Source organism: Phaethon lepturus, unplaced genomic scaffold (assembly GCF_000687285.1).
Source record: "Phaethon lepturus isolate BGI_N335 unplaced genomic scaffold, ASM68728v1 scaffold2385, whole genome shotgun sequence".
Lineage (NCBI taxonomy): Eukaryota > Metazoa > Chordata > Aves > Phaethontiformes > Phaethontidae > Phaethon > Phaethon lepturus.
In genome coordinates this window covers 61,969-74,466 of record NW_010542482.1, presented here as the reverse complement: position 1 = coordinate 74,466, position 12,498 = coordinate 61,969, and the positions used below count along the sequence as shown (strand labels likewise).

At 37.6% G+C, this 12,498-nt stretch overlaps 1 protein-coding gene across 1 annotated transcript in view; it reads left to right on the top strand.

The window, feature by feature from the left end:
* DNAH5 (dynein, axonemal, heavy chain 5) overlaps positions 1–12,498 on the top strand; it is a gene marked incomplete at its 5' end in the record, with an annotated part of 88,263 nt that overhangs the window by 16,794 nt on the left and 58,971 nt on the right. The window contains 5 exons of the mRNA XM_010288019.1: positions 359–493; positions 1,261–1,368; positions 4,803–4,956; positions 6,837–6,983; positions 9,274–9,515. Of these exons, the coding sequence (XP_010286321.1) occupies positions 359–493; positions 1,261–1,368; positions 4,803–4,956; positions 6,837–6,983; positions 9,274–9,515 (786 nt within the window). The remainder of the gene's footprint in view (positions 1–358; positions 494–1,260; positions 1,369–4,802; positions 4,957–6,836; positions 6,984–9,273; positions 9,516–12,498) is intronic.

The window sequence follows — 12,498 nt, the reverse complement described above, 5'->3', positions numbered from 1 at the left end:
GTGCTGCCTGTGTTGTTTAGATGTTTCTCAAATAAAGTCAGTTTCCAATGTGGACAGAAAATTCAAAATAGTACTGCTAGTTTATTTCTTAGTAGTCCTTGGGAACCTTATCTTTGTTCAAAGACTTGTGATTACATTTCTTTTTTCTGTGACACCTTACAATTTTAGTAGATGGTGGTAGAGGTGGGGAATGAAGTTACACATAGTCATACAGCCAAAGACTAGTTGTTGGATGTTGGGAGGCATTTGTGCCACATGTACCACTTCTCATACATATCCATATCTTAAATGATAAATAAGAATGGTTTAATTCCTGTGAACTTGGGGAAAATTTTCCCAAACTTTGCATATCTTCTAGGTGCATTATGATTTTGGCTTGCGGAATATATTGTCAGTGCTACGTACATTAGGAGCAGCAAAAAGAGCAAATCCCACAGATACTGAATCTACCATTGTCATGCGTGTGCTGAGAGACATGAACCTGTCTAAACTAGTAAGTTCTGAGTGCCTGGTAAATTAATTAAACTGCACTTTGGAGCTACATGTTTTTTACAATTTAAATCTGTTAAGGTGGCCACTAGAATATTGGATGTGGCCTTTACACTGAAGATAGCTTGGAAATGTTCATTCTCTGGATGGTCTTGGGTGCTGGTTTTGTCTGAGATAATTATCTCTGCAGTACCTTGGATGGGGCTGGGGAGGGTCTTGGCTACCTACCTGGTTTAAACCACAACACCTTGAATTGTTCAGAAATTTTTTTACATGTTTCCCCTGCTACCTATACAAATAAGTGACCAAATAGAAGTCTGTGTAGTAACCTCTTTAGAACCTTTGACCTCAAATATTTAGTCACTCTTTGGAAATAATGTTATTTGTAGTAATGAGTACCATCTCATCTGTCTTAAATAGCTAACAAAACCTCTTCTGTTGCTGTGATTCTTCATCTCTTTTATTATCTTTTTTTACACCTTAGACAAATAATTTGCTATTTGTAGAAATATTACTGCTAAAATCTACTTGAATAATTTCAGTCTGTATGTTAGTGGTTTATTTTCAATAACTTTTTATTATTGGAAGCATCACATGATCTTCTGCTGTGTCCTGCTAGAGTGTTCAGTACCTAGAGGGTTACCATACATGGTTTCTTATGTTTTCAAATATTTCTTTAGCTCTGCAAGACTTGGGGATTGTTTTTTAAGATGCTAGATTAAATAAAGTAGGTTTTAATCTGTGGGTTTTTCTCCCGCTGATTTTCGCTAGATTGATGAAGATGAACCCTTATTCCTTAGTCTAATTGAAGATCTGTTTCCGGATATCCAGCTTGATAAAGTAGGCTATCCTGAACTGGAAGCTGCCATTGACAAACGGGTAATCTTTCTCTTGATCTGTGCTGCTGTGGCATAACTATAATGATGTGACATCTAAGAAAATTATTGGTGTTGAATCTACCCAGCTGGTAATAATATGTTTTACTATTTAGAGGAAGAGTAAGCTTTTCCATAAATCTTTACCATTGGCATATTATTATTAACATTATTCTTAAGGATGTCACTGAATTGTGATTGTGGTGTCCTGTGGTTTTCTTGTGATCATCTGTGGTGATGAGTTGGAAAAATGCATGTATATACGCTTGCCTTATGTGACTCAGGATTTAGTATTTGTATAAAGTCTAATAATCAGAACATAAGCTTAAGAAAAGAGTTACCTAAAATGACATTTACTCTATTTCATCTGCTGTTAGATCTTTTAGAACATTTCAGTAGGGTCAACTTAAGAACACCAGTGGGATATAGAAGGCTAATGAAGTATGTACACTGAAATGATCACCTCTATTAAACTTTCCTCCAGAATTTCAATAATTATGCAGATAATTATCTAATAGTTAAATAGAGAAGTGAAAAACTCAAAAAACCTGTCCAAAACCCCCCAAAATTAGTAATTTGAAAATCAGAATTGCATTTCTAAAGAATTTGAATATATGACTTTTCATTTACTTATATTTAATATGATGAGTTACAAGTAAAGAGGTCTGCTTCTGGCTTCCCTGACAAGGAAGAGTTGAATCAGCAGCTAATGTTTATAGAACTGTTTTGCTTTCTGTAGTTTTTATAGTTGGCTATAAAAAAGGACTCACAAATTAAGCTTTTATCAGGGGAAACTATAAAGAACTTGAATCTCATGCTTTAAATTGTCATTTCCTAATAAATTAAAAAGAGGTCTTAATAACATGGTCTTCATAGCTGCACTGTTGGTGATCTGTGAAGCCAGACATAGAAAGTGTCAATCCTTTAACAATAAACTATTATCACTTGCTTGTAAGTTCGGTGTAATGTCAGCCCATACTGAAGCAGTGTTGGAAACTTGAAGGGCTTTAGGCACTGTGATTATCTTATGTAAAACAAAATTTGTCAGAAGTTTAGATCTAGGGATCTCATGGTGCTTTTTTAGTGCTAGGACAGTGTTTGGAAATTTTGCTAGCTTATTTTGGCATATTTTTCTCATATCGCTGAAACTTAAAATCTGGAGAAACCAGAAATGGTAAGCTGTCTTGTTTGTCTTGGAAGTGAATCAGGGTTTTATGGAATGGAGCTCTTTGCTGTCTTTTCAGAGCTATCATGACTTGGTACAATGAAAACAGCTAGTTTAGGACAGAATCAAGTTCAAGAGGAATATTTTTATTAGGGCAGGGAGGCAGAAACTTCTTACTTTAATTCAAGTTTTATGTTTATATGTTGTGGGTTGACCCCAGCTGGCAGCTAAGCCAACACCCAGTCACTTCCTCACTTTCCCCCAGCAGACTGGGGAGAGATTCAGAAGGGGAAAAGAGGGGGAAAAAAAAGCTCATGGATCTAGATCAAAACAGTTTAATAAAAGAAGTAAAAAAAGGAAAAGAAACAAGTGATGCAAAAGGTGATCACTCACTACCAGCAGACTGATGCCCAGCCATTCTCTGAGCAATGGCTACTTTGGAGAAACTTTACACCAGTTTTATGGCTAAGCATGACATTATGACTGCAGGGGAAGTGGACTGGATGAGCTTTAAAGGTTCCTTCCAACACAAATTATTCTATGATATGGAGTATCCCTTTGGTCAGTCGGAGTCAGCTGTCCTAGTGGTGTTCCCTCCTGGCCTCTTGCCCACCCCTAGCCTACTTGCTGACGGGACAGTGTGAGAAACAGAGAAGGCCTTGGTGCTGTGCAAGCACAGTTCAGCAATAGCCAAAACACTGATGTGTTATCAACAATGTTTTGATCACAAATCTAAAATGTGACACCCTGTGGGCTACTACAAAGAAAATTAACTCCATCCCAACCAGACCCAGTACATACAGACAACTCCTAACAGAGGATCTTTTGAGAACACGTCATGTCTACTTGGGAACATACTTCTTCTTTTCCCTTAGATATAAAGGAAATACCTAGTCTACACGATTACTATAGGATCCATGAGTGTTAGAAATTGTTAAGAAAAGATGAGTCTCCACTGATGGCATTGGATTAGAGTGAAAGAATAGCTAACATGACCATGTGAAGAAAGAAGCCAGTGGAGATATATTCTGTCGGTGTATCATTAGATTTTGGATATATTACTGTATATATGTGGACTCTGGAAACAAGTCAGAAGGCTATGTTCTATTCTGGAAAGAAAGGCAGCTTGACTGGTTTGGTGTTAACTGTGAGTGCTGTTAAGATGGAAATGATAACAGAATTTTATCATGTATCCATGAAAATGATGTATCTGATGTCTTTGTTGTGCTTTGCAAACTCCATTGCTTCAACAGTGGTGTTTATGGTGATGAGGAGTTGGTGGCAGCGTATAGTTCATGGTTGCTGTTGATGAATTAATCTTGGGCTGGCTTCTATTGGCTTTCTTGCAGAGCGACATAAGTAAGTGGAACTGACATGAGCTTTGATATGTGAATAATACAGCAAGTGGTAGTGCCGGTTCCATGGTTCTAACTGACTACATGACAGTAATTGTAAAGGCTGAGTTTTATCTTATCAGTAAAAAGTTAGTCTTCTTTTTACTGATAATATTTTCTGATTTTTTTTGTGGAACATAATTTAAAAATAGAAATTATACTTGAATTAAAATATAATTGTTATTTTGAAAGCTTCACTTCTATAACTTGATCTTGAGTCTTTAGAAATTTTTTTGACTGTCAAAAACATATAATGTGCTATGAATCCTTAAAAAGTAGTTCTAGCTTTTCTGTACTGCCTAAAAACTTTCTTGTTCACTTTTACGAGCAACAGCAATACCATTATAGTGGGTTAAATTCTTCAAGCTTGGAACTAATAGAAAGTAGTAATCAAGCATATAATAATTGATTGTAAAACAGAATGTCTTTTCTTAGAAGGATAACATTAAGAAGTTACTGAAAGGTCTGTTTGTACACTGAGAAATATTTAGCAAAATGTTTTACAGAAAAACTTTTGGCTGTTGTAAGCATTTAGAAACACAAGTCATCATCATCATAAAAAGGCAACTGTTGAGGCAAATGAAAACACTGGGTAGCTATGAAAGACTTTGCCAGCAGGAGTGTTTCTAAAATTCTTGGCTTTTCCTTAAAAAGATTTTTTAACCCTAAGAAAAGCTAAAAAAAAAAGATGGCTTATTTTCTTTTATTTTTCTGAATACATGAATACCAAATATCCCTTCCTATTTCCAAACAGTTTCTCATATACACAAAATCTTTACAAAGACTGTAGTCCTCTGCTGAAGACTTTTTTCTTTTTAAGCATCAAAGTATCTCGTGCACTAAAATAGTAGAAAATTGGTTTTTTGTCACTGTCTATAGGTGGAGGAAGCTGGACTGGTTTGTCATCCTCCTTGGAAACTGAAAGTTATCCAACTTTTTGAAACCCAGAGAGTAAGGCATGGATTGATGACACTAGGACCTAGTGGTGCAGGAAAAACTGTTTGCATCCACACATTAATGAAAGCCATGACAGGTATGTGAGTATTTATATTGTAAAGTGTTAAACTGTTACATTGTAAACTTTAAACCACGTTCTTTCTTCATGGAAAGCCTCAATTATCTCACTGTGAGAATGTATTGGAGCAGGTCCAGAGGAAGCCACCAAAATGATCAGAGGGGTGGAACACGTCTCCTGTGAAGAAAGGCTGAGGCACTTGGGATTGTTCAGCCTGGAGAAGAGAAGGCTTCAGGGAGTTGTTATTGCAGCCTTCCAGTACTCAAAGGGGGCTTATAGGAAAGATGCAGACAGGCTTTTTAGCAGGGCCTGTAGGCGATAGGACAAGGGGTAATGGTTTTAAACTGAAAGAAGGCAGATTTAGACTAGGTATAAGGAAGAAATTTTTCCCAATGAAGGTGGTGAAACACTGGCACAGGTTGTCCAGAGAGGTGGTCGATGCCCCATCCCTGGAAACATTCAAGGTCAGGTTGGACGGAGCTCTGAGCACCCTGATCTATTTGAAGATGTCCCTGCTCATTGCAGGGGGATTGGACTAGATGACCTTAAAAGATCCCTTCCAACCCAAACTATTCTATGATTCTTTGATTAAAGCACCTCCCAGGTTTGGCTGAGGTAATGCTGAAACCTTCCCCTAATCATAAGTACTTAACCCTTGAACACAATTCACAAGACTTCTATCATTTGTTGCTGCTAGGTGGTTTAGGCAGTGCGAATCTTCAAGGGTAGACAATTTTGTGTCCTGTCTGGATCCTCGAGGACTGTGTGTTTTTGTCCTCTGTATTTCTAAACAAAAATATTAGTGGAAGAACTTCTCTTTGATCCTATTAAACTAAAAGCTCATAGCTGGGAAGAAGAAACATCTCTTTTGAGCTAAGTTTGTGTTACCCCATTTCACAGGCTTTTCCAAAAGTAGGCTGCTTTTCCAGAAATGGATAGTTTCTGTAAAAAATGGTTCAGCCAGTCTCTCGTTCATGCAATACCTTAGTGTGCTTAAGAAACACTGTAAGAAATACTACATTGCAGCATAAATGACTGTTCCATTTAGGAAAAAGCAGAAAGAACAGATAGTTGCATTATAATATTTTCCTATATTTCTGTACCACTGAGATGTGAACTACTACCAAGACCAAACGACCACAATACTTTTTTGAAGCTCATCTTCTGGCATAACCTCATGAAATGTAAAACTATGTGATTTGCCAGACTTCTACCTTAGATGTTAGTGAACTCTAATTATAATTTAAGATTTTAAGACAAGTCATTTTTTTAGCTCTTTCTTACAACATCTTATTACTGGCTCCTGATTAAGTTTTAATATTGGGCTTTCTAAAGATGTCTGGCATAGGAGATTTTAAGCTGTTGTTAATGAGGAAAATATAAAGGTTATATGATCATGGTATGGCTAGCTAGAATTTAACTGCCTAAAAAACTTCACAGGGATATGACAATATCATATACTTTGCCTATTCCAAGATGTATGCAAGTGCACAATGAGGAAAAACAAAAACCAATCAATCGTTTGGAGCATCTGTCTGGTATTCAGTCATTGTATTTTAAAAAAGTGCATCCAAACCAAAGGCTTTAAAGCTCTTGATAAGCCTTCAAAATATTAAACTAAACCTTGAATAAATTTCACCTTGCTGCTCTTCTCTTTCCAATGAAATGTGAATTGTACTTTCACAATTTCAGAGCTTTGTTCTACTTTAAATTTTGATGGCTCCAATTAACAAATATTGATGTATAGCAAGAGATAAGTTTTCCAAGTAAATATATAACTTCTTATGATGGTGAGTGCATATGAAATCATGCATTTAACTGTAATGATTATGAATTTGTCAAAACTCTTTGACTGTTGAAAAGAAATGCCAAAACTAACTCATAATCTGCCTTCATAGATTGTGGACAGCCACATCGTGAAATGAGAATGAATCCTAAAGCTATAACTGCTCCGCAAATGTTTGGTCGTCTTGATGTGGCAACAAATGATTGGACAGATGGAATTTTTTCAACACTTTGGAGAAAAACTTTAAGAGCCAAGAAAGGTATAGTGAAAAACAATTTCCTACAAAACAGAACAAGTTGCAAGGACATCTCTGTAAAGTACATTAGCAACCTTTTTTTTTTGTTTTAACCTTACATGGAAGCATTGGAATATTGCTGCAAGAACTTTTGTTTATTGTATAGTCTCTGTTCCAAATGCTTTGTGTTCAAACTACGTAGTGTAGCAAATACTGTTTCATTGAATTTGCTGATCCCACTCTTTCAATTGATAAGCCCTTGTATGGAAGAAAAGTGGAAGGTAAGTCAGTTCCCCCAGCACTGGTATACTGTAAAAAATTTTGGTGCTGTCAGGGCTTCTACCTGGTCTGCAGCTGCCATACTAGAAAGGTGTGAATCTCCTTTGTCATACCTACTAGCCCTGCACATACTATAGTCCATCTCAAATGGGACTAGATAATTCTATTTAGGCAATCAATTTTTGGCTAAAATAATGTTGGTGTATGTTCTTAGACGACTATATTAACTAAAAGAGAGGCCTTGATGGTTTGATGCTAGATGGATTCTTCCTTGTTTTGTCTGAATATTAGTATGTTACTTTATGATTAGGTCTTAAGGACTAAAAGAAAAAATATACAAGAGAAAATCCTAGTGTTTGTTGCACTGTCAATTTTCATACAAAAATTCTTAATCTTAAAGAATAGATATATATTTACAATAGAAGGTATTTTTGGATTGAATTTTGTTGGTTTTGTTTCAAATCTAGAAATGTAGCACCCTTGAGGACAGAATCACAGAAATCACAGAAACACTAGGTTGGAAAAGACCTTCAAGATCATCAAGTCCAACCATTAATCCAGCGCCACCATGTCCCCTAGACTATGTCCTGAAGCGCCATATCCACACGTTTCTTGAACACTTCCAGAGATGGCGACTCCACCACCTCCCTGGGCAGCCTGTTCCAATACCTGACCACCCTCTCAGTGAAGAAATTTTTCCTAATATTCAATCTAAACCTCCCCTGGCGCAACTTGAGGCCATTTCCTCTTGTCCTATCACTAGTTACTTGGGAGAAGAGGCCAACACCCTCGTCGCCACAACCCCCTTTCAGGTAGTTGTAGTAGAGCGATAAGGTCTCCCCTCAGCCTCCTCTTCTCCAGACTAAACAACCCCAGTTCCCTCAGCCGCTCCTCATAAGACTTGTGCTCCAGACCCCTCACCAGCTTTGTTGCCCTTCTCTGGACACGCTCCAGCATAGCATAGCTATGCTCCAGGACGTAGCATTAACTGTTGATTTTTCTATTTTTCCCCTCAACATGAAATACAAATCAGCACACTCACATGACTTGCACAGATTCACTGTTTGCAAAACTTCTGTAATATCTCCTCATGAAGCAAACTCCAGACTGTCTTATGCCTGAGGTGCCTGCACTGTAGCTATGAAAAGCCTCTAAATATAAAACTATTTGCCTCAGAGGTGAGAAAGTTTCTCATCCAGAACTTTCTTGGTTCATACTTAGCAATGCACCAAGCCACCTAGGCCTAGATAGTAAGGACTCACTCTGAAGGCAGATGAGAGTGGGCCATCTCTGACTAAAGGGCTGTCTAGCAATGCACAGGAGGACTGGCTGCTCCATGAGGTATGGGGAGCCAGAAGCCAAGAGCATATCCCTTTCCAGCCAGGGCCTCTTGCTCAGTACCCAAGTGAGGCGAGCAGGACAGACCCAGACCCTCCTAGGAAACAGAGATAGGCTTTAGGATACTTTTCTGTTGCTAAATGGAAAGAGCTGGAAAAAATTTAAAAGGAGCTGGATCAAGTTTGCAAGTAGGAGAACGGACAACAAGAATCTTCCCCTAATGAACCTCTTTTACTTATGAAAGTGAACATGCTATTTGAAAGAGTGATTTTTCAAGTGTTCCTTTCATTGAATCTCACTACATTTATACAAACTCTTTGGAAACGAATGGTGGTTTTAAATAGATCTATAGTTTCTATCCTCTTCATATTGTTTTATGTGAGTTGAAGTAAACTTTGTATTACTATGTTGAAGACTGGATCCATAAAACTGTTTTAGACTATTACAAACTGATGACTTATGCTGGTGACACTTCATATATTGAGCAATGGATAATTACTGTCAATAGATGACAAAATGAAGTACTCAATTGAAATTGAGTGATGGAAATGTATACTTGTATTATAAAGCTGAGATTCTAGTTGTGTGCATGAATTCAGAATTAGTTCAAAATTTGTTTGCAGAGGTAAGAAACTGATCCTGGAAATAAACTAGAACTTCCTCTGTAGGCACTTATATCTGTTATTTTTTGTTACAGGTGACCACATCTGGATAGTTCTTGATGGCCCAGTTGATGCTATTTGGATTGAGAACCTTAATTCTGTCCTGGATGATAACAGAACTCTAACGCTAGCAAATGGAGATCGGATACCTATGGCACCAAATTGCAAAATAGTCTTTGAACCTCATAATATTGATAACGCTTCTCCAGCAACAGTTTCAAGGAATGGCATGGTATTCATGAGCTCATCAGTTCTCAACTGGAGCCCTATCCTTGAGGTACAATAGCTAAGTGATTGTTTATGTATTGAAAGTTTTACTGGTTACTTACTCAACACTGAACACTTTTTATTTTAGGACCTAATTTTGTGACTTTTGCTATGAAATCGCTTTTACACTGTACAAACTTGTAGGTCAGTATTTATGTGGTGGGTTGACCTTGGCTGGATGCCACGTGCTACCAAGCCTCTCTATCACTCCCCTTCTCAGCAGGACAGTGGGGAGAAACTAGGATGGAAAGAAAAAAAAGAAAACCAACCCAAACACATGGGTCAAGATAAAGGCAGTTTAATAAGCAGAAAGCAAAAGCTGCATGTGGAAGCAAAAGAAAACAAAAGATTGACTCTCTACTTCCCATCAGCAGGAGATGTCCAGCCACTTCCTGGGAAGCAGGGCTTCAGTACGTGCAGCAGTTGCTCCAGAAGACAAACATTGGAAAATGAATGCCCCCCCTTCCTCCTCCTTTCTCTTCGCTTTTATTGCTGAGCTGACATCATATGGTGTGGAATACCCCTTTGGCCAGTCTGGGTCAGCTGTCCTGGCTGTGTCCTCTCCCGGGATCTTGCCCAGCCCCAGCCTGCTGGTGAGGGGGAATGTTGGAGAGACAGCCTGGGTGCTGTGAGCACTGCCCGGCAGCAGCCAAATGCTGGTGTGCCACCGACACCTCTCTGGCTACCGGGACACAGCACAGCACTAGGAGGGCTGCTCTGGGGAAATTAACTCCACCTCAGCCAGACCAAATACAATTTAATATAGCAATGTTTCTGGCAGTTTATAAAAGAGTAAATAATGAACTTTTTCAGGAACATAATCAGCACATTACACCTTTAAAAACATGGATATTTCACTTTGGGACAAACCTGTAATTGAAGGTATTTTATACAATAGAAGAACAACTCAGTTATCAAAATACTGCTAACTACCTGGCAGCCCTTAGTGCAGCTTCAGAACAAGGAAGAAGAAAGAGTAAGCAGGCTGATTCATGAATCTAGGAATCCTCAAGAAAATACAAATTCTTTTGGTATTTCTTGAAATTAATTGCAGCTGGGATTTAGAACCAAAAATAAAGTCAATGCGGCATCAAAGTATGTAATTTTAAAATTGATCTTCTTACCTGCTTAAGTTGTCTGTTAACATTTCTAGAAGCAAAATGTTTGAAGAATTAATCAGTGTTTACACTTGTGTTTACACAGTGTTTACTCTCTCTCTGGCATGAGATGAATAATTTAGAAAAACAGAGCATGTTATAGGTGTATTGTGGAGGGAAGAACAGCATTTAATATATTTAAATTTCAAAGTGACGATAAAGTGAGCTTTTTCTTGTATATGTCATATTTTATCTTCCAAAAATGAGAAAAAATAAATCCTTATCTTGAATGAATGCTGGTAATGAAAGAGTGAATGATACATTTAGAGACTTGAGCATACTATTTTTTTTAATGTAGCAAATAAATTGGTAAAGATGAAGTATAAGAGTTCCCAAGAATTTACCTAATGTTCTGTAGTAGTATCTTTCAACAAAACTTTCAGCATTTAATTCCAGTTTTCTTTCATTTTAAGAAAACAATAGAGTCAATAACAGTAAAAAAAAGTTGGCTTCTGATTTTTTTTTTTATTCTTAAACCCTGTATTGTCTTAGAAATTTATCGGTGAAATAGGCTCCTCAGGATTAACACTTTTAAAAAATTTAAATTAAAAGAAATACTAATTTATTTTCTCTTTATTTTTTCTTGTCTAGTCTGTCTGAGAGAGAATATTTTGTTGATGTTATTTTGCTTTGATGAAACATGGATTGTCTCACGAGCATCAAAAACTAAAATTTTCTTCCTTGTGGCTAAAACACTGATTCCTGTGATTATAGAGATAATTCCTTTATTACTTTCTCCTGAAAACCAGGTTAATAGACCTTTCTTTTGTATAATCCCAAATTAATGTTCCTTTACATGGGCTTTAAACTTTAATTTTAAGCTAGGAATAATTTTGTCTTCCTGTTTATGAAATTAGATCATACAGGCCATTGTAACGTGTTTATCCCCCTGTTTGCAGACTCAACAGAACAAAACTTCACAGATTACTATGAGTTGTCAGACTGGCTTTTAATGTCCTCCATTCTAGAAAGTATCACATTAAGAAGTTTTTTTTTCCAATAATTTTTAAAATGAATGTTTCACAGTGTCATTTCACTCATTTCATTTTCCAGATCAAATAGAATACCTGTAGAAAATACAATTAATGCTCATGTAGGCAGTGTTGCTTAACTAGCTAGATGAAAATACAGTTGGCTTCTTACTAACTTTCAGATTGAGGAAACTTTTTATAATGATTACTCTGTGCTATTCTCAGATTTCATATTGTTTTAACCCATAAAGCTTCTCATGCTTGTAAATCTTTATATAGCTTGCTTTTTTATAACAAGATTCCTTGTCTGTAAATCCCTGATTTGTCTGGCAATGGAGAAGTTGACATGACATGTAGCATGGTCTGTGGCACTGCCTAGAGCAACCATCCTTGGTGTATTAGAGGCTTCAGCACAGATGGAAATCAGGAGCAAGACAGTATGCTGCTGTGCGAGCCTCTTCCTGGGGGCTGGAGGCAGGGGGAGCCCCCCCACCCCGGGGAAAGTGTGCCCTGAGCATGGAGGATGAAGGAGCTGTGGGAAGGGGTGAGAAGGCTTGTGTGCCTTCAGGGAAAATAAAAAGATCAGCGAGATCTTCGCAGAGACACTGCAGACTCAAGATCCCTAGCTCTGTAATGGGAGAGTGAGAGAATGCATTCAAAGCTTTGGTGAACAGAAACTATCAAGATGAGGAAGGCTTGTCATTTCTGTAGTTTCTACCAGTACTTCTACTACAGTAAACTTGTAGTTTCTGGCAACAGCCGCTAGGTTTCTTTTCCACTTGCGGATCTGAAATGGCAGGTCATGTGTAATGCCTGGAGAATAGGTGAGGAGCAGTAAGATTCTCTAGGGGAGGCATCAGAACCC